This window comes from Pelmatolapia mariae, linkage group LG9 (assembly GCF_036321145.2).
Source record: "Pelmatolapia mariae isolate MD_Pm_ZW linkage group LG9, Pm_UMD_F_2, whole genome shotgun sequence".
NCBI classification, from domain to species: Eukaryota; Metazoa; Chordata; class Actinopteri; order Cichliformes; family Cichlidae; genus Pelmatolapia; species Pelmatolapia mariae.
In genome coordinates, this window is record NC_086235.1 from 37,800,367 (window position 1) to 37,823,003 (window position 22,637).

The 22,637-nt window shown below is 41.3% G+C and overlaps 2 protein-coding genes across 3 annotated transcripts in view; one reads left to right on the forward strand and one right to left on the reverse strand.

The window, feature by feature from the left end:
- Positions 1-2,209: 2,209 nt before the first annotated feature.
- On the reverse strand, positions 2,210-5,948 carry LOC134634392 (holocytochrome c-type synthase). Of its 2 annotated transcripts, none has more exons than XM_063483574.1 (8): positions 5,829-5,948; positions 5,208-5,322; positions 4,364-4,411; positions 4,153-4,244; positions 3,586-3,734; positions 3,263-3,382; positions 3,078-3,164; positions 2,210-2,846 (listed from the first exon to the last, which is right to left on the reverse strand). In XM_063483574.1, the coding sequence occupies exons 2-8, from the start codon at positions 5,314-5,316 to the stop codon at positions 2,648-2,650; spliced, it is 804 nt and encodes a 267-aa protein (XP_063339644.1). In that variant the 5' UTR covers positions 5,317-5,322; positions 5,829-5,948; the 3' UTR covers positions 2,210-2,647. The 2 variants fall into 2 exon arrangements, with proteins under 2 accessions (XP_063339644.1, XP_063339643.1); XM_063483573.1 differs by having other exon boundaries at positions 5,208-5,326.
- Positions 5,949-19,499: 13,551 nt separating this feature from the next.
- reck (reversion-inducing-cysteine-rich protein with kazal motifs) overlaps positions 19,500-22,637 on the forward strand; it is a 73,884-nt gene continuing 70,746 nt past the window's right edge. Inside the window, exon 1 of the mRNA XM_063484533.1 lies at positions 19,500-19,667. Coding sequence (XP_063340603.1) covers positions 19,595-19,667 — 73 coding nt within the window. The 5' untranslated portion in view covers positions 19,500-19,594. The remainder of the gene's footprint in view (positions 19,668-22,637) is intronic.

The following is a 22,637-nucleotide window of genomic DNA, read 5'->3' on the forward strand; positions in this document are numbered from 1 at the left end:
TTGGATTGCAGATAGGGGGCAGGGTTTAATAAGAATATTTTCTTCTTCCTGCTCCTTTTCACACATGGTTGCAGTGCTATACCGATAGAAAGTGTGGTTGGTTTGTCTGAAAGAACTAACTGTGGAAACTGTTGTACCAAGTGTGAAATAAATAAATAAATGAAATGAAAATTGAAAACAATCATTTTATGTATTAATAAAATACAGCAGTGGTGTACTGAAACATGCCTTTAAATCACAGATAATAGAAAAGATGAATGCAGCTTTGACTTGTGAAAAGTGAAGCATACTCGTAACCCCCACAGACCTGCCCCAGCGATCCCTCACACACCACGCTAATATGGAACTATAGCAGCATTGTTTTCCAGAACCATTGACAGCATATCTCAGCAGAAACACTGTACAAAGAGGTCAGACGAGCGAACCCGTTACCTTAAACTGCCACTGGGACTGTTACATCACACTGAACCAGCATGACACAGCTCAGACACAAAACTATTCAAGTGGGCCGTATAAACCAATGAGCCACAGCAGGTAGGTAATAACATTGTTCTGCTCTGCTTCATAATGTAGACACGTCCCAGATAATGACAACATGCAAATCATCTGGGTTATTCTTAATGTACCAATATTCACTAATCAGTTTCTAACTTGTCCCAAAATACCAGTCGTATAAAACAGACAATGGTTAAAAAGTTTGACTTATATTTAGATTTTGTTGACTGAAGTTGAGAACAGACCCAGTTCTCAGCTTTATAAACCTTAGGAGCTTGGAATGGAAAGCGACTGGACTTTCAGTCGTCACCACTCATCAGACAAGCTTCAAAGGGTGGAGAGTCCCAGGTGGTGGTTGTCAATGAGCCAAGGTGTAAATAAGGGTGAGGGTTTTTGGGTGACACCATTGTGAGACTTTGGCTACGTTTTCTCCCCGTTTTGGCCTCCCGTCCACAGCGTTTTGAAAACGCTCTCGAAAACGCATACATTTCAAAATGGTGCTTTTTTTTCCCGTCGCAGTGTGGACAGCGAAAACTGAGACTTTTTGAAAACAATGACACATTTTAGTCATGTGATGCAGTCAAGTGACCAATTACACTAAGATAGTGGAGGGCGTTACACAGCAGCTGTGTGTTAAAGATTAATATCAGTCTGTACATGCTCCAGAGAGCTTTTCTTCAAATTCGCTTTTGCAACTCTGTACTTTTGTGTTACTCGCAGCAACAACTCCACCTCATTGTTAGTCCATTTAAAAAACTCGGTGCTTTTCCTCCACACTCTGCCGCCACGTTTCAAAGAGCCGGAAAGTAAATAAGCGGCAGACAGAAATGAGGCGGGTCGAATCGTCTTGCGTTTCACGCATGCGCAGTACTGGAACGTAAGCGTTTTCGGCCGTTTCAATGTGGATGCGCAACTCTGTGAAAATGACTGAAAACGACAGTGTGGACGCGGAGCGTTTTCAGATCTATCTGGGCTAGTGTGGATGTAGCCCTTGCCTCACCCTATCACATGGGCGCTAATGCATCTGGGAAAGGCTCTCAAAGCTGCACTGTAGGTGGCAGACAGGTGTCGTAAACCCCGGACTCTGTTCGAAGATGGTCGTTCATGGCTTCTTCCACCCCTCTTTCAAACCATCTGTACTCTCTGTCCAAAATGTGAGCGCTGGCACCCTTAAAGAGTGACCTTTAACCTCTGGATGCAGATGTTCAGCTGAGTCTTGTCCTGTTGAGGTGGCCCTTCGATGTGGTGTGTTTATAAAGTGGCTATTTGGTTCAGTGAGAAACGTTTCATCACTCCCTCAGTCCCAGAAGTCTACCTCAGTCTGACAAAATGTTTCTCCCAGTGAAAACATCCAGATGAACACAGTCAGCTCTTTGGGATTTCCTTACCTGGATGATTGAGCATGCATACAAACACACCCACACCATGAGCACCTACATCCCCTGTATACTTTCATCAAATATCAAGTCAAGTTGTCATCATAAGCTACCATCAGTCAGCCATGTTCATGTCACTGAAATCTCCAGCTTTAGGGTCAGTGTAGCTCATTAGGCTTGCTTCATGGCCTTTTCTCTGAGACCTCCACACCACAACCCACAGGAACAAAAGGATCAGCTGCTAATGCCCTGGTTTCAAACACCAGGTCCTGCCAGTTCACAGGAGGGGACTGAATTCATTTTGGACAGGTAGTTTAAACTCTCTGGCTAATAAAAATGGTTTAATCAAATATGCAGTGTTTACAAACAAAACACAGAAAAGGTGATTTATTAAAACACAACACATGAACTTTCCTAGATTTCTGGTTTATGACCATTAGCCAATAAAGGAATATTGGAAGGTTTTAAAGCTTGTCTCAATGTCCCAACTGAGACTTACAAAAATAAACATTTAAACTTTCTGTTGCTAAATGAGGTTCAAATTCCATAGAGTCAGGTAGCTGTAAGCAAGCAAGCAGTTATATTTAAGTTCAAGTCAATAGATTCTCATAGACACACAGGGTCTTGTATGACCTGTTGGACAAACTCTTCTACATCCAATCATCTTTTACGAGGTCTGATTCGTTTCTTTTTTCAGCATCACACAAGTTACAAAGAGCAGAAACAGGTAACAACAGTTTTTGAATATTTGTGACTCAAATATGAGCCAGAGTCCTTCAGGAAGTCCAGCGCCACCAGGCCACCTTCATACGGTCCCACACAGCTTCTAAAGAGTCAAAAGCAGGTCGCACGTCCAGGATGGAGAACTGGTAGGTGTCCTTGTTGATTTCTCCATCATAATAGTCAATGATGTAGCGCACCTCCTTCCCACAGCGGTCAACGATCCAGTCGTGACGGTCAAATGGCAGCTCGTAGCTGCAGAGAGACAAACTCAATTAGTCACCGGGATCTTCCCCAACATGAGGTTTACATGCATCATGTTTTAATGGACCGCTGTATGGGTCGCTTTGCGTGGCATGTCCGCATTTCCCTGATTTCATTATAGCGGACCAGCAGCTGCCAATGCAGCCCGAACGAGAAACATCACACAGACACCACGAGAGCAGTCAAAACTATTAAATGTGCATCAGGATGTTTCACTCTCACCCCATCCAGTGTCGGAGGCGGGCCCTGGGGGAGTACTCTTTGGCCTTCCCACCGAATCTCCTCAGAGTTGGTCCACATGGACATTCACTATACGAGGTAAAATATTCATCAGTTAAGGCTCAATTCTCTGACCAACAGGCAGCTCACTGCAAACAATCGTGGGGTTTTTCTTTAAGCTGACTCACTGAGCATGCAGAGCCTCCCACTTCAGGATCTCTTGCCAGGCCTGCTCATTGTTCTGATTGTGGATGTTAATGATGTTGGTCATGTCACCTTTGCTGAGGTCATCATCTCGCCAGCGCCACCTGCAGCACAGGATCGAACAACGGAAACAGTCTCTTTAGCAGATATTTCTCCATCACTGTGCTACTGCAATAATTAAAGCTACCGATATGTGAAATCCAAGCATTTTTAAAAACACTGACTTTTAGGTTCAATGAGACACTAAATAGAAGTTCATAGTTTCCGATATCGTAGCCTGAAGTAGTCTTAACACCAGCCAACTGACCCCTTCCTCAGCATGGCGTTCCAGAACATCTGCTCCGACGGGTACACCCAGTTCTTCTCTGTGCCGTGACGTGGAATAGTGGACTCCTCTCTTCTGACAGAGAGTTCAAAGGGCTGGTCTGGAGCTGGCGTTTGGTTGGGAGGAGGCATCTGCACGTGTGGAAAAAGATAAACTAATTATACAGTCTGAGCCACGACCTTAAAACATGGAAAAGATGTCAAGCATGACAGCCATAAGTCATCCAGGAGAGAACATGCTCAGTGCAGCATACATGTGTTTCATACCTGTGGTCAAGTGTTGAAACAACTGAAAAGCTCGCATAACAAAGCTGCTTCTCTTTTGTTGTGCTTGGTGTTATTGGGAAGTAACACTAACATGTTGTTGTCAGCTGGCTGAATACATGAGCACACAAACTAGAGCCACCGCAGACAACAACAGTGCGTACCAGCAAATGAGGCCAGTGTATCAGAACTAAAACGAATTAAGGATCAGGCAACCGTAGCTTAAAACATAAAAGTCATTTCTAAAATAAAGCCTCTTTGCTCCTGATCAAAGCTGCACAGGTACCATATTTGCTGGATCGATGTCGCCCTTCGTGATTGCTGCAGCTCTCATGGGACACTCCACAAAGTTGTAGGCCTGATCCTGGTGGGCCGGACCTGCAGGAGAACACGAACGAGCCACAGGTTTGATCATTTCATTAAAACAATCATCTGAACATAGAAATGTGTTGCAGTGCAGGCAAGCCACAGTCTATCCTTTAGACTGAAGTCCCTACCTTTTTCAGCCTGAGCCTGATGCATGGGACATTGTGAAGGCGGAGATGCTAAGAAAAACACAAATACACAACCACAGTCAAGATATAATTCAACATCATTCAGTAAAACTTGTACAGTTTATGATAACAGTGAAGAATGAGAGCTAATGACCTATATAATACCATGAAATGCAGTTTTCTGTGGGACTCTGAGTAAAACACTATCTGTGTGTACAGGACCTTCTCTCTGACACAAGCCATTTCTTTTCTTAATTGCTTGAGTTAAGGGTGTCATAATATACTAATATTTATGATAAACCTGTTATCTTCCTCACACAGTGGAAGAAATTCACTTTCCACGAACCCCCCACTGAGTAAGGTTGTAAATACCTGAGCTCTGGAGTCTGTGCAGGAAATATCGCTCCATTTATTAACCGTTTTGTTGCCTCTTCTCTGCTTTCTAAGCATTCAGCCTGATGCTAGCTGCTCTGCCATAGCTTGGCTTACAGCGGCTTGTCGATATGGATTTAACTGTATTCAGACAGTTTTTTGAGTGTTTGTTCTGTGCAATATGAAATCTATAAAGCTAACAAACTAAACAGACAAATAATGGTGAATAAAAAATGTTTTACATATTAACAGCCACTGTGATGCCTCTTTAGAGTGATTATCAGATTTTCCATTCCTGGCTTGTCGCCATCCGTCAAGAGTATTTTATAAATGTGCAGTTAGTAGCAATAAAAAAATATCTGTTTCACAAATTGCATGCCATCTTCACCTTGCACTTACAAAGGAGAATTTGGAAAAAGAAATTCCGCCCAGCATTTCACACTATGACATCCTGACTGTAATGAAACTACAGTACCTTTGACAGGCTGAGCTTCCTCCTGCACTGGACAGCGCTGAGCAGAGACGGTCTTCATAGCCTCAGCTTTGACTACAGAGGGCTCTGCTGTGGACCAGGAGGATCCCATGTTAGCCTGTCTGACAGGGAAACAAATACACCCAGGACATTAGGATTTAAACACGTGTACAAGAAAAAGACAAAGATCATCAGAGAACCTCTGTGGACACTCAGCCGTAACACAGCTAGGCTAATGCTGTGATCAGTGGGCTGTGTAGGTCGTGTGTTTATTTAAAACTGTCGTTATATCGCTAACTCTGACTGATGTCATCCTCGGTAACCTCAGGTTTAGCTGTAGTGCAACTAACCGGGTCAAAACTAGCCTCCGCCCAGTTATCCTAATATCACTAGCATCATGTTACAGCCCACTTCCACGCCGCTCTCATGTTGGAGTTATTCGGCTTTTCAAATAAGACTTAACAACAACACACAGTAAAAACACAGCAGGTGTGGTTGTGGCCCTAACGTTATCCAGCAGCCACACTAATGTTAGCGGATGTGTGGACTTAATTCAAACAGCGTATTACGAACATATTCAGCTTTAGTTTCGTCACATAATGAACAGCAGGTTAAATCACTAACCGGTGAGAGATGACAGCAGCGCGGCGGTCTTTCGGAGCGGTTCAATGTCAACGTGCAGGACAAAGTACGTTACACAAGCAGCTGTGCTCAGCGCGTGCTGTACGTAAGCCAACAGCGTCACGACGCTTTGCTCAGGATGTTGAAAGACGTGACCCGGAAGTTACTGCGGGATTTCTTTTTTGTTTCTTGTTGAACGCACTTCAAACATTACAGAATTCAATGTCGGGGGGTTAAAGACGCAGGCTGGGGTTGAATCACCAGAAGAATTGCTTTTATATTATGGGACTGTTGTATAGTTTTAAAATATTGTCTGGTTTCATTCATAAAGCATTGAAAAGACGGTTTTGCATTAGAAAATTTGGATTCATATCTATGAAATTTAACCAGTAAAATGAGTAAATTAATGAAATAAAATTCGTTTTGCCTATTAGTAGGGTAATCAAAAAAGCCAGATAATATTTTTTCATAACACAGAGAGAAGTCAGAATAGATCAAAGAAACAACAAAAGTACAAAAATCGTGGTAGAAAAGAGAAGTGCATAAGCAGCACAAAGATAAGTGTGAACTATCTTCTTTCTGACGGCTACAAAATGAACAGTGGACATCAGTCTTTTTTATATTATACAAGAAAAGTTCGGGTGGGGTAAAAACGATGAATGATTTTAAAAGATGTTTGCTTTACTTTGTTGGTTAACAGAGATTTCAATGGTAAGGTCCAAATTTTCTTCCACTCCAGGTCCCAGTATAAATTATTCCAGTAAGCAACGGCCACTGGGACACCAGTTCTGTCTTTCTGAAAAAGAGTTCATATGTCACGGTTGTTTTTCCTCTTTAAAGTGAAAACAGATCTGGTAACAGCAGGATCCAGCTGTAGAGGGGTCAGATCATTAACAACAGAATTTCTGTACAGTCTTAAAACACCAGTAGGGACAGCATCAAACACTATGGCATATTCCTTTGGTGGAACAGGAAGAGCATATATACTCAAAAATTCAGAGTAAGAAATTAAACCTAAATTTGGATTAAGAAGTTGCAAAACAAGATGAATCCCATGAATAAACCAGTCGCCTAAAAATAAAGACTTGTGTTTGTATAAAATGTCTCTGTTGTTCCAAATATCATATCTGTGTGGAGAAAAGTTGTGTTTATAAAGCAGCGACGAGGAAAGAAGTTTCTGTTTATTAAATTAGGACAGTTTTAAGGAGATTTTATAAATGTTGTAGTTACAAAGTAAAACAAGGTTAAGACCACCATTTTTTTCACCAAATTGATGTTGTGTTCCTGAGAAACTGTTTGATCCAGTTTATTTTAAACACACTGTTTATTGTAGAAAAGTCAAGTTTACAGCACCATGTTGGTTTGAGTTGGATACAACTGATCTCTTAGTCTATTCTATTCTTCCATATAAAGTTATAAAGGAGTCTGTCAATATCCACCAGGGTTCCTTTATTTACATCAAGAGACAAAGCTGCATAAGTCCATCGAGATAATCCCTCCGCTCTGGTATTAAAACTCTGGAGACAAGCATTTAGTTTATCTTGTGTTTTATGCAAAATTGGAATAAAATTAAGTGAACATCTAGAGGACAGATTTTTATTAATGATGATGCCAAGGTAAGTGATGGAAAAAAAAACAGGATTTGTTTTCGTTCTTAGCAAGCTAGAGGCATTCAGGCATCACTACAATGCAGCATAATAAACGTTTTCTGCACTTAAAAACACATTCATGGACTGAGCCTGATCAGTGCTCTGTATATGGCTTATTCAGTGAGTTGCACTACGGTGGCAGTAAAGATTACAAGTTTACAGTTTTACTACTGTTTAATTTCAGTGCCTCCATCTTGGATCGCTAACTCGGAGTATATTGGTCTGCACTGACTTTCCATTACAAACCTAGAGGTGCTGACTATTATATTAATCTTTTTTAAATCTAGAGAAAACCTATGTGTCATTATAAGCTGCCTTCTAACATCCAGAGATTTACATGATCTGATTCACAGTGTATAGTAAGCTTCATACACTTAAGCATAAATAGTCGTGTCGGAAATCATCTTTTAATACAAACACTATGTATAACATTATTATTGAACAAAAACAAACAGGTCACATGTTAGAATGATTTTATTTTTGTAGTAGGCCCCTAAGACAATATACAGTTGGTGTTTAGAATAGCGTTGAATAAATGTTAAAAACATGATCTGATCATTTCTGAAACAGTCTTCAGGAGGATAACCACATAGAGCATCAACAGAGGTCCAGAGGTTTCTGCTCCCAGTAAACATGCTCACGCTTTCCTCCTGGATTACAATATTTCTAATGTTAAGCTTTTAAAATCAACATTAGGGAATAAAGGCTGCCTGTCAGTCCCTGCAGTGGCTCTGGTCTAGGCCTGCTCCTGTTGCCTAGCAACCACAACACTATAGCATGCTGAGGTGGCAATTCAGCCATTTAATTTATGCGTGTTGAACTAAGGAAACATCAAAAAGTTGCTCGACACAACATTAGCCAGACATCTACCTAACCACAGCTAAAAAGAAATTTAGAGTAAACTTACCGGGACACATTTCCTCAGGTTAGACGAAATGAGTTTTTTCACGTTGAAATGTCAGTTTGTTTTGGCTCTTCCCACTTTACCCGCCATAGTGTAAAACTGGTCATGTGACTGCATGGCTACATCTGATTGAAAGAGTTACAAGAAACTCCACTGGCGGCATGATCTATTATTAGTCGTATTATCTAATGTGTGAAATTAATTATTTTTTAAAAAGTAACAAGTCAAATATTGCCAAATATAGCGGAGTAAAAGTAGCGTTCCTTCTTCAAAATGTACTCAAGTAAAAGTAAAAAGTATGGTGCAATAAAGTTACTTTTAGAAGTACATTTTTTTCAAAAACTTACTCAAGTAAATGTAACAGAGTAAATGTAACTCATTACTACCCACCTCTGGAACTGGTTTCACCTGAGCGAAACATTTAAGTTATAGTTTACATCCATGTCTGTCCACTCATGACAAAACTGCAAAGGATTGTAGGTACGAGTGGCAAGCGGTACTAGCGCACGCAGGCTTTCACAAGAAAACAGTGACACAGCGATAAAAAGAAACACAAAGAACGGCAAGAAGCTGCTGTATTATTAACAGCAATAGCCGGTCGCATGACAGCCACGGGAAGCCGACGGGTAAAGAGATCGGTTTTAATCGGATTCCATCGTGGAAGAAAAATTGTTTAAGCCGTGTTTCCGAAGTAACAAAGAGCCGACGGATGGCCTGGATTGCAGCCATTCGAAGACCAAATATAACGTTCCAGAACACTCCAGCTCACATGTTAGTCTGCTCCAAGCATTCCCACAAAGCTAAGTCTTTTGTTGTAGTTGTTATGTAATTTATCATAACATAATTGTTGATGTCGGTTACAAATAAGTCTTATATTGATTTGAATTGAATTCGTTATGCTATGCTGCTTTGTTCACTGTGGCTTTGCGGGCTAATGTTTGTTGTGTTTTGTAGGAAAACCAGCCTACAAAATGCTGGAATGCGCAGAATTAATGCTGGAAACTAATGCTGGAAACCACAAAATTAATGATTACCGGTGCTGGAAATGCTAGCGCTTGATGCAGTGTTTTGATTTTGCTGCCACTCGAACCCACAAAGCAATGCGAGAAAGTCACGTGGTCTGTCGATCTCTATACCAATGTAGTCAGTTATGGCCAAAAACTCACCTTTGATTACTGACTTGCATTCACTTCATCAATGAATCCAAGTAAACATTTGTTAAATTACATTATTAATAATCTTACCAGTGTAGTCAGTTACCCACCAAATTAGTCTATGCTGGTCAGTCTGCTAAAAGTCTTTACTTTAGCTTACATCTAAGCTAACGTTAGCATTTGTTAGCATCAACCAAGAAGATCTGAGGCTAAAACTAGGGTTAGTGTAACTTTGCCTAAAACAAATGATCCCTTCCTATCTCTACATCAATAGAACCATGAAGTTTTTATTTTTCCCTGTTACTTACATCACTGGCTTTAGCTTATTAGCTAGCAGTCGCAGCTGTTTAAAACCCAGAGAGAAACAGACATTTAACTGTAATATTTATGAAAACTGGTCCAGCCACTGGAGGGGAAACCTGGTGATATCATAGCAAAAAATGATTTTATATTAACTCAGATGGAAAGCGTCTGTCATGTTAAACCTAAATAAGGTTGCTTTTTAAAAGAGTCAGTAAAATATTCCTAACTTAACTGGTATCTGCTGTAACCAGATATCAAATAAATTAAGAATTCTTTCTTAATAAAAGCACTTTTTCACTTTCCCGCCTTTTGGGGCCGTTGCTTCCACGATGCAGTGTAGTAATTAAGAAAATTTTGAAAAACCTGTAAATGACTAATACGAAAAATCCCTTCACATTTATACAGTGCATTATACTGTATTTTTACAGAGTTTTCCTACACTCTTTATTAAAAAACTCTTTAAACTTGACACATCTCAAGTGGAAAAAAAGTACAGACATTGGTCACATAAGTAGAAGTACAGATAGTTGTGTTAAAATACTCTGCTTAACAAACTACAGGAGGTCGCAAAAAACTAAGCAAAATGGTAGCTGGTATGACAGCAGTCTGTGTCATATTTGTTGAATTATCGTTCAGAATCAAATAATCCCATTTATTATAAGAGATTATACCATTATAACATATGTCAACATTGCTCATCAGAGTTGTTACATTATTTGCAGGAATAGTGTTAAGAACATGTAAAATCTCACAAAAGGTGTCTATCAAGTAGAACAATCTATTTATTTCAGCTGTGGCCGAGTGTGTGTGTGGCCAGTTTTAATCCAAAGCTGAGATGTGCTTCATGTTTGGGACTAATTTAGAACCATGCACAGTTCACGTGGAGCCAGTCCACAAATTACATCTGTACAGCTGTGTAATAAATACAATTAAACAGCATCTGTTTAGGGGACACAGCGACGTGCCAAATGGAAAACAAAAACACTAAATTTATCTCTTACTACATGGACGACAACAATAGAGCTTTGTGCTGAAGCTTGGAGCCAGTTGGCCAGGCCGTAACAGATGTCTCAGGCCTCAAGGTTCTTACTGTAGGACTGGAAACAAGAGGTTCTCTCTTCCACACTGTCCACTACTGTTCTCTTTAAGACCTGTGTTATGACCCAGGTCATATCTTTTGTATTGTGTTCTGTGTTCACTCTCGCCCGCCTCAGGGTGGTGGTGCTTCTGTGTTTTCAATTATGTGCACTAGATGGCATATGGCCATTGGTTGAAGACTGGAGGCGTCAACTTTGAGACAAGACCATCTGGGCTCTGCCTACTTCCTGAATCCAACCAGCTTGTGTTCTATGTGAGTACCAGGGAGTGCAGTGCTGTGGGGGGGGGCATCAAAAGAAGCCCATTAGATAACCTTTCAGTCTATCGGTCCCTGTGTGCTTACAATTATCAATACCTTACTGATTTCTGGTCAGGTCCCTGTTTGTTGTAAGACTGCTGTTATTCACCCACTGTTAAAAAAAACCTAAGCTTGACACTTCTCTTCTCAGTAGCTACAGACCAATTTCAAAATTTAGAAAAGGTAGTGGCTAAGCAGCTTATAGCTTTCGTAGAGTTCATTCTACTGAAACTGCACTTCTTAGAGTCTCCAACGGCATTTTGATGAGATGTGATGCAGGAGAATGCTCCGTTTTGTTGATGTTGGACCTGACCTCTGCCTTTGATACTGTGGACCATCATATTGTGCTAGATAGGCTGTGACACTGGGTGGGCATATCAGGGGCTGCTTTGGACTCGTTCGAATCGTATTTGCATGAACGATCCTTTTCTGTGGCTACCTCTAAGTACAGCTCTTCTTCTACTTTTCTTGCCTATGGCGTGCCACAAGGTTCAGTTTTGGGGCCTTTATTGTTTTTGTTGTATTTACTTCCTCTTCAGCACTTATTGAGCACTTTTAAGGACATTTCGTATCACTACTGTGCAGATGATATTCAGTTATATATTTCCTTTAAGCCCCAAGATGTTTCCAAGCTACAGATTCTGCTAAAAAACAGCTAAAAACTCATCTTTTTAAACCTGCTTTGGTTGATTTTTATTTTTATGTTTTAGCTTCTATGTAGCACTTTGTGATTTTTATCTTGAAACGTGCTATATAAATAAAATTATACTTTTTTTACTTCTATACCTTGTATGCATAATATGTCTGAAAAGCAGTCCCAGTACCTGCAGGGATAGGAATCCTTTTTCCTTTAACAACTTTTCATGTGTTTAGTTTAGGCACGTGAGAGACTTTTTGTTTGTTTGTTTATTATTTAGTTGTTGTTTTTTTGGCGCACCTGTCCCAGTGTTGTGCTACCTTTAAATGATAAAATCTGTTTGAACTACAAAATCTCACAATAGTACTGGTCTTTGCTTGGGAACAGGAGAGTCACATTTGTGTTCCACTCTGTACTGGTTGGGGAGCACTGCCGCCTTAAACTTTGACCTCAGAGTGATGTGACATTTGTTCACACAACCAATAGAAATGCAGAATGTCCCAGGTTGGGCATAACGACATAAATAAACCGGTGGGGGTCCATGAGTCTTTTGGTACCGGGCCGCGAGAGTTGAGGCTCGGGTGTGAAATTTATGGTTTTCAGGGTTTTTATCACAGTTTAGCATAATTTTTGTAATCGTTTTTGTTTTGTTAACTCGGTTTCCCTGGTTCTTTTTCTGTGTGTTATGAATAAATCTTTTTTTTGGTACCGGTACTGGTTTCATTTTGTTGTATTTATCCGCAACACCTTAAAGGCCGGTCCAGGAAAATATTGTCAAACATAAACATGATGCAAAAAAGGTTACAATAATTGAAGAAGCTCGCTTCTGCAAAAAGTTCACCTCTCAAAGTGAGAGAAACAGTGCCTGAAATGAAAATCAGACTATTCTTCAAACTTTCTTTCGGTAACAAAGTAATATTTCCAACTTTAGCACATAGTAATCAGACTATTAGAAGTGTTCGAATTATAAACAGAATTTGTAAAAAACTTGGGCTGTTTAGAAGGAAGGTTCAGTCAGACTAGCCTTTGTCCAACAAGAGATCATGACCAATGGACAGATGCAGCGATGTATTCATTTCCAGAGCTGCACAGTGCTGAGGATGGACTGAAACCTATTTTTGTGGACGAGATCACTGTGTGTATGGAAGAGTGTACACCAAAAGGTCAATATCCCTGCAATGAAACAGTCTTTGTTGTCTGCTTATGGTAGAAAATGAATGGGATGCCCCAGGAGATCCACTTGTTGCTGCTGATCTGTATATTAGGTTAAGAGGAGAAATACTGCAAAGTATTTAAGAAATTTTAGTGTCTAAAAGTCCAAATAAAAAAAAAAATATTACTCTTTATCTTGACCATGTGATTTTATATAGATACCCTATATGCAGGTATTTCTGCATTGCATTTAATGAAAGACATCTTTTGGGTGCAAGCAAACCATTTTTTTTCATGTCATTCTGTCAGAATATGGCCATTCATTACTGCTATAATATAAATTCAGAGTGCTGATAGGAGGTCAGATTAGTCTTCCAACTAGTATCAGTTTATGTTGACCATAGTAGAAAAATACATTTTCTATTTTCCCCCAGTTCAATTGTTTTTCTACCTGCACACTGACATTAAAGCTTAAATGCTGACGTTGCTTGACGAAGCTGAATATTGTGACTATATTGAAGCAAAGCTCTTATAATCATTTACCGATGTGAAGAGCCAGTTCAGTTTCAGAGTACCAAAGTAATAACCACTTAATATCAAAGTAATATCATGGTAACAACCATGGTTACAGTTGAGTAAGATTACACTGAAATTTATGTAATTGCATAATAAGGGTCCCAAAGCTGGGACCTGTATTAAGTGCTAATAGCAGGGTAATGAGGAAGAGGGTCAGGGTTAGCTAGATAGTTTCTGTGTAATAAGCAGGAAACAGCTGCAAAATGCAAAACTGTCTCTATTTAATAACATATTAATAACCTATTAAAGCAAACTTAAAAAGTGTGTGATTATTACCTGGAAACACCTGTGGTAGTTTCTGTGTAATAAGCATAAACAGAAACAGCCTGCAAAGAGCTGGCTGCCAGTAGGTGGCAGACTGCTGCCTACTGGGAGAACTTTCTATTCTATCCCTGGATAAAGACAAAGAAGAAGTGGGGTGCCAACAGCTAACTTTAGGCACTGTTCGCCTCATTTTTGGCTTGCCTCGTAGATCCATGGTTGCATAAATGAGTGGGTTATAAAAATACATTTGGAATCAACTAATATTCTAGCTACTGTTCCTTAAGTTATATTTAGGATCACTTACACACACCTTGCAGGCAGTCTGTCCTCCAAGCTCGGGTCCTCTACCAGAGGCCTGGGAGCTTGAGGGTCCTGCGCAGTATCTTAGCTGTTCCTAGGACTGCGCTGTTGTTCCTGGGATCTGCTGGAGCCACTCGTCTAGCTTGGGAGTTATTGCACCGAGTGCTCTGATTACCACTGGGACCACTGTTACTTTCACCCTCCACATCTTCTCGAGCTCTTCTCTGATCCCTTGGTATTTCTCATGTTCCTCCTTCCTCATGTTACTGTCATTCGGGACCACTACGGCCATCTTCTTCTGCTTGTCTACCACCACTATGTCCAGTTAGTCGGCCATCACCATTTTGTCCGTCTGTATCTGGAAGTCCCACAGGATCTTAGCTCGGTCATTCTCCACCACCCTTGGGGGCGTCTCCCATTTTGACCTCGGGACTTCCAGGTTATACTCGGCACAGATGTTCCTGTATACTATGCCGGCCACTTGGTTATGGCGCTCCATGTATGCCCTGCCTGCTAGCATCTTGCACCCTGCTGTTATGTGCTGGATTGTCTCAGGGGCATCTTTACACAGCCTGCACCTGGGGTCTTGCCTGGTGTGATAGACCCCAGCCTCTATGGATCTTGTGCTCAGTGCTTGTTCCTGTGCTGCCATGATTAGTGCCTCCGTGCTGTCTTTCAGTCCAGCTTTGTCCAGCTGCTGGTAGGATTTCTGGATGTCAGCCACCTCTGCTATCTGCCGGTGGTACATACCGTGTAGGGGCCTGTCCCTCCATGATGGTTCCTCCTGTTTCTTGGGTTTCTGCTGCCTGAGGTATTCACTGAGCATGCAGTTGGTTGTGGCCATCTTCCTGATGTATTCATGGATGTTTGTTGTCTCATCCTGGACTTTGGTGCTGACACTCACCAGTCCCCGGCCTCCTTCCTTCTGCTTAGCGTACAGACTCAGGATGCTGGACTTAGGGAGGAAACCCGTCATGCATGGTCAGGAGCTTCCTTGTCTTGTCGGCAGTGGCTTCTATCTCCTCCTTTGGCCAGCTTATTTATCCCAGCAGGGTACCTGATCATGGGCAGGGCGTAGGTGTTGGTAGCCTGGATTTTGTTCTTACCGTTCATCTGATTCCTCGGGACTTCCCAGACCTTCTGCAGGTACTTAGTGTTTGCAGCTTTCATAGCAGCTTCTTCATGGTTGCCATTTTCCTATGGTGCATGTGTGTGTGAGTGTGTGCAGCGGCTCTACTCTGAACCCCTCCCGGATGGCTGAACTCCTCTCCCTATCTCTAAGGGAGAGGCCAGCCACTCTTCGGAGGAAGCTCATTTCCGCCGCTTGTATCCGCGATCTCGTTCTTTCGGTCTCTACCCACAGCTCGTGACCATAGGTGAGGGTAGGGACGTAGACCCACTGGTAAATTGAGATCTTCGCTTTTATATTCAACTCTCTCTTCACCACGACGGACCGGTACAGCGTCCGCATTACTGCAGCCACAGCACCCCGCTCCCTTCTCCCATCACTCGTGAACAAGACCCCGAGATACTTAAACTCCTCCACTCTGGGGCAGGAACTCATCCCTGACCCGGAGTGGGCACTCCACCCTTTTCCGGCTGAGGACCATGGCCTCAGATTTAGAGGTGCTGATTCTCACACTTGGCTGCAAAGCCTTCCAGTGCAAGCTGGAGGCCACCACCCGATGAAGCCAACAGAACCACATCATCCATGAAAGGCAGAGATGAGATTCTGAGACCACCCAAGTGAAAGCCTTGCAGCACTTGGCTATGCCTAGAAATTCTGTCCATAAAATTATTACAAGATTCGGTGATAAAGGGCAGCCCTGGCAGAGACCTTCACCCACCAGGAACAAGTCTGACTTTTTGCTGGCTATAGGGACCAAGCTCTTGGGCCAGACACCCCATACTTCCACAGCACCTCGTACAGGACACCCCGAGGGACACGGTCGAATGCCTTCTCCATGTCCACAAAACACATATAGACTGGTTGGGCAAATCCCATGCATCCTTAAGTATCCTTGAGAGGATAAAGAGCTGGTCCAGTGTTCCACAACCAGGACGAAAACCGCATTGTTCCTCCTGTATCCGAGATTTGACTAACGGACGGACTCCCCTTTCCAGCACCCCGGCATAGACTTTCCCAGGGAGGATGAAGAGTGTGATCCCCCTAACCTGCCACAGATGTTTCCTGGTAGTCATTACAAATATTTAAGTTTGTTTTAAAAGTTTTTACCTGGTTATTAATGTTATTAAATGGAAGCAGGCAGTTTTGCACTTTGCAACTCTTTTTCCTGCTTATTACACAGAATCAACCATGGGTAATTGGGTGGTAATAACTTAGAAATTACCATATTATTTCATTCTTGTTTGGACCTTGTTTTAGCTGTGGTAGCTACCTGGGTTATGTGCAACTTCAGTATCTCCAATGTACTATTGCTGTGTGATTTATTAGTATTACTAAAGGCTACTCGCCACCAAGCTAACATTGTTAGCTGAGGTTAGTTCATAGACTGCGGCCTGTAAGACTTGATGGACAGCATTAACAACCTGCTAGCTGTAAATAATCATGTGCAGTTCTGAAAGCAGACAAAAAGAAAAAATATTACTGATACAGAAATAGTTTTCTATATGAGAACGCTGCAACAAGTGCAGCCTTACCTAATATCCACCCTACTGATACTCATTTTATGTTAAGATTTAAAAATCTAGTTGGTGGCAGATGGCCCCGCCCCTCCCTGAGCCTGGTTCTGCTGGAGGTTTCTTCCTGTTAAAAGGGAGTTTTTCCTTCCCACTGTCGCCAAAGTGCTTGCTCATAGGGGGTCATATGATTGTTGGGTTTTTCTCTGTATGTACTATTGTAGGGTCTACATTACACTATAAAGCAGCTTGAGGTGACTGTTGTTGTGATTTGATGCTGTATATGTCATGATCCTGGGTCCTTTTGACCCAGCGTTTTGCGTTTTCTATTATTGTGATTTTGGTTCTGTTCTTCATCAGGTTAGTGTTTATTCTTTTCTGCCCGTGTATTCCTGTGTCAAGTCTGCGTTTCTTAGTCTGTGTCCTTGCATGTGTAAGTTCCTGTTTTATTGTGAAGGTCTGCGTCTTATGTGAGTGTTTTCAGTTGCCTCCCTTGTCTCGTCACGTTAATTACTCCCAGCTGTGTCCCCCACCTGTGTGTAATCTCCCTGTGTTTCTCTGAGTGTATTTAAGTTGTGTCTTCTGTCATAGTAGTTGCTGGTTCGTACTGTCACGGGTTGCCGGGGCAAGCCGTGTGAATTATTAAAGGACCCAAAATGCAGGTGGTTTCTGAGGCTTTGATTGTGACGAAGATGTACAACACAAAAGAAAGGGTGGCGAGAAACAGAACTGAAAACACTCTAAACTGGGAAAACTAAAACTTAAACAACAAAACCAGAACACGAATGAGAGTACCTTGCAGGGACAATGTCCAGGAAGACGGAGGAAAATACACAGAATGACGGAGGGGAATAACACAGACGAACCAGCAACTACTATGACAGAAGACACAACTTAAATACACTCAGAGAAACACAGGGAGATTACACACAGGTGGGGGACACAGCTGGGAGTAATTAACGTGACGAGACAAGGGAGGCAACTGAAAACACTCACATAAGACGCAGACCTTCACAATAAAACAGGAACTTACACATGCAAGGACACAGACTAAGAAACGCAGACTTGACACAGGAATACACGGGCAGAAAAGAATAAACACTAACCTGATGAAGAACAGAACCAAAATCACAATAATAGAAAACGCAAAACGCTGGGTCAAAAGGACCCAGGATCATGACAGTATAAATAAAATTGATTTATAAACAGAAAAGATTATTGGACATTATTGTTAGTGAATTATTGGTATGGCGAGTAACCTTCAGTAATAGTAATAAATGACACAGCAATAGTACATTCATGTAGTTGTAAAAAGCATGACAATATATCAAGTAATCCAAAGTATTCAGAATACGTTACTCTCATTGAGTAACTTAATGGAAAACGTTACAAACTACATTTTGGGCCATGTAATCTGTAATAAGATAAGATAAGATAAGATAACCTTTATTAGTCCCACACGTGGGAAATTTGTAATCTGTAGTGGAAATACAAAGTAACCTTCCCAACACTGGTTATGGATTTCAGGCCTATTCAGATGGATAAGGAGCTTCATCAACATACTCAAAACCACAATAGAAATGCAGTGTGAAAAGTAACATTTTACCGGCATCTTCTTCAGGATCTTTTGGCTTTGTTGCAGTGTAGAAGCATAACATTGTCAGCCTCGCTGTCTCATACATATTGTCAATAGACTGTCAGGTGTGATCAGTAAGGTGGTTCTGTTTAAAGTCGCAAACGTCAAACAATTTCAGATACCTTAGGAGATATGCCATCAGGAAAAAAATTTCCTTCCTGAAGAATATCTTTTAATCCATTAAGTGGCCATTTGAATTTTTCTAGGTCCACCTCCCTGCTTTGCTCTCACCTGTTTGGCTATTTTTCCATCACTGTGTATCCATCCTATCTCAACATTTCATGTCGCATTTTGCTTCTTTGTCTGCCTTATTCTTGCATGTGCATGTGAGGTGCTCTCCTTTGAACTTTGATTTCTGTTTTTCATTTTCTCACAAAGTTATCTATTTTATGCGGGGAGAAATACAATAATGGAAGAAGCGAGCTAAGGCATAGCCTTTCAGTAAATCTGTTAGCCAATATGGTGTGATTATATATATATATATATATATAGATGTATATATATATATATATATATATATGTGTGTGTGTGTGTGTGTGTGTGTGTGTGTGTGTGTGTGTGTGTGTGTGTGTGTATGTTATTGTAAACATTCATTAAAGTTTCTCACTGTACTAAGAGTAACTTATAAATATATTACTCATATGGGTAGGCAGCTAGCGTCTGTAATACAAAAACTGCTCAACTGCCGGGGACCACTCAGCTCGGCCACGCCAAAAACTCACTGAAATCCGACATTTTTCTTCAGTGAGTTCATTCTGAGATTAAAGTCTTTTATGTCAGATTTCTGCCTTTTTCTCTGACTCATGTTTGATGACCTCAGTAGTTCTAAAGTCCAAAGCTGATTAGGAGTACTGACTGCTAACAGACTGTGACTGGGAGGGACTAGTATAGACCTTTATGTGTTTTTCGCTGAGAAACATAATAACAGTAACAGTAAGCATGAGGGTTAAACTGCAGCATACACTGAACAGACGTCGAACATCTACTTAACCGGACTCCGGCTTCAATCTGCGCATGCTCTCTGCGGTCGCCAAACCTGGGGTTGTGGACACAGGGAGGGATAGAGAGGGCAGCGAGAGAGCGAGCGGCGGCCCAATGAGCAACATGTTACATTTTCTATGTCTTCTTTTCCACGATGCACTTTAGGATTTCAATAAGATGCGTGTGTGTTTCCAGATAACCAGTTTCCTTCTCGCCGTAAACTTTTACAGCCGGCCAGTGCGAGCTCAGGGTGAGTGTGTGCGTTATATTCTTAAACTCGACTAACTCAGATGTTCGTCTACTTTAATGTTGTGCTGAAAAACCACTGACTATGTTTATTAAGTGACAACTGGCATCGCATTCACCGTAGAGATGTACTAAGACTCTGCTTTCTTCATATTCTTACAGTTCGATGCTTTAATGTTGGTAAATTTAGATACCACACAAAGTCGTCATTAGGTTTTATTCTGAAACTTTAAAGTGTTTGTGTAAACGTCCAAACGTATTATTATGGTTCACTGTTGATAAATAACAAAGGTTGTACTGGTTCACACTGCAAGCTACCGCCCACCGAGGAATGTGTAAGTGTGGAAATAACGGTTTAAACACTCACTCACTCACGCACACACACACACACACACACACACACACACACACACACACACACACACACACATTTGGAAAGTTGGAGCTCCACAGTGATTGGAGATTTTCCTACGCGACGAACATTCACAAGAGGATTTAGTGGTAAATGCTGGGAGTGCGGCTTTTCCGATCATCTAAATAACATTAATATTAGTGAAAGTATTGAGGTGGACGTTAGCTTTACCCTCCTGCGAAACGCGACGTATTGAGTTGACGTCTTGTTTTAAGTACACAGAAGCCTTCGAGCTTTTAAGGACAAAGATCAAAGTTAATATAAACTCTTCCCAAAATGTATCCTTTTGTCATTTATGAATGTATGCTTTCAAAAGAGCAGATTTGTTTCTTGTGCGACAAATTACCGGGTAAAGGAAGGAAACGGGGCGGACATAGCGGGTCGGGTGGGCGAGTTAAAAGGGATCGACGGCAAGCGAATGTCAGCTAGGAAGAAGTCTTTCTGTGTTTTATTTATCAGCAAAATCACTGTTCAGTTCGGCTTCTATAAATGTTCCCCAACACATGTGTAATTTAAATAAACAAAATGAAAATGTAGTCCTGAGTTAGGTCTCTGTCTGTGGTGAGAAGGGCATGCTGGCTGCTGTTTGAATAAAAGAAAGAGCCCATGTAAACATGAATGAAGAGCCAATCATTAATGCTTTTCATCAACTCTCTGGAACTTGTTCAAAAACGAAATCAAAGTGACCTTTGATTAGCTTTAACCTGCTAATTGGTAAAGTCGTCCTTGATCCATTTTGAACATTTTTGCCTTTACCTGTTTTAACGTGATTTAATATCATTTGTGCGAGAGCCCCTTAGTGAGTGTCTTATCTAAAGGGACTCAACTAGCAGTGTGTGAACTGGCGAGCGCTTTGATGTTCAGTGCACATGGGTGCAGGATGTGGATTTGCTCTGGCTAAATATCTGTTTTTTTCACCGCTTGCACATCTGTCCTCAACATGAAAGAAACAAAAGACTTAGATCCTCATTCGGGGTGTATATTGTTGGTCAGGCTGGCGACAGTAATAAGGCTCTCACCATGTGTTAAAGTGATGACCGGCCTTTAGTTGATACTGTTTTCTTCGCACTTTGTGTAGAAATTCCACACATTTCTTTGCTCTGCTGAGTTTTTTGCAAAATTTCTCTCGTCTGCTCGCTTGATGCGATTCGGTTGTGGAGGCTAGCCATGAGAGAACGCATCTGGAACCAATTTGACTCCACGGAGCCTAAGGGGAAGAGGAGGGATGTAAATGGCAGCCCTTTTCTTTCCATGTCCACTGTGAGCAGACATGGGCCTGAGTCTCCGAAGCTTAATTATAGTTTGGTGAACAGCAGATTAAAGTGGAGCACACAGAGTTGCATTTCTTGGCCGGGGTTTGGAATATTGCTGAATTGACTCAGAAATAGATGGTTTCATCCAAACAGAAAACCAGTTTTTGCTTTTTGTCAGACTAAAAAATCAAAGATTAAAAAAATGAGAAAGAAATCCAAAGAAATTATAAAAGTAAACAAGGTTTGATTTGAGTTTAACAGGGCAACGACCTGTTCTCAAAACATGTAGCAGTAATTATCATTTTATGTTATATCAATCCTTTCCCTGCCGCTTATCCTTTTAAAGGATTGCGGGGGTCTGGAGCCTATCCCAGTCAGGTGAGAGGCAGGGTACACCCTGGACTGGGTGCCAGTCTGTCACAGGGCTAATATATACTCAGTGTTGGGAAGGTTACTTTTAAAATGTATTCCACTACAGATTACAGAATACATGCCCCAAAATGTATTTTGTAACATATTCCGTTACGTTACTCAATGAGAGTAACGTATTCTGAATACTTTGGATTACTTAATATATTATCATGCTGTTTACAACTACGTGAATGAACTATTGCTGTGTGATTTATTACTGTTACTGAAGGTTACTCTCCATACCAATACCAACTAGATGTTTAAATCTTAATATAAATGAGTAACAGTAGGTGGACATTAGGTAAGGCTGCACTTTTTGCAGCGATCTCGTATAGAAAACTATTCCTCACGTATATAAAACAGGTCCGCGGCTCCGAACCGTAGTAAAGGGACCTCTGGCTAATACGTCGGGTTCGTGTCGGGCTCGTAGCCGAAAACTAGCTTTACTTTGTTGTGTGGGTCAAGTTTGCTAGCAGAGACAGAGAGAGGCGTTGAAAGGCTGCTCCAACGGAACTTATTGTTTCGGAGGAAAACACGAACACGGTGTACAGTCGAGTCTTAATAGCTTACTTACAGCTGGGCTACACTGCCCATGAGGCTACATTCTTTAGGGCGATGCCTGTAACACTCTGCCTATTGCCTTCATATTAAATCATTTTTTGAACAATAATTTTTAAAAATATTTCTTCACATCATGATGCGGCTGCAAGCAGAGGTGACAATGGCCGCGAGATTGAGACACAGGCATTAGAGTCTCTTAATGCGTGTTTTGTTTGGGTTTCCACCGGCATGGAATTACCAAACATAGAGAGGACATAGTCTAACATATGAAATAGGAAAAGACCACCGTGTAATCCCTTTATTTCAACAAAGTAACTGTATTCTGAATACCACCTTT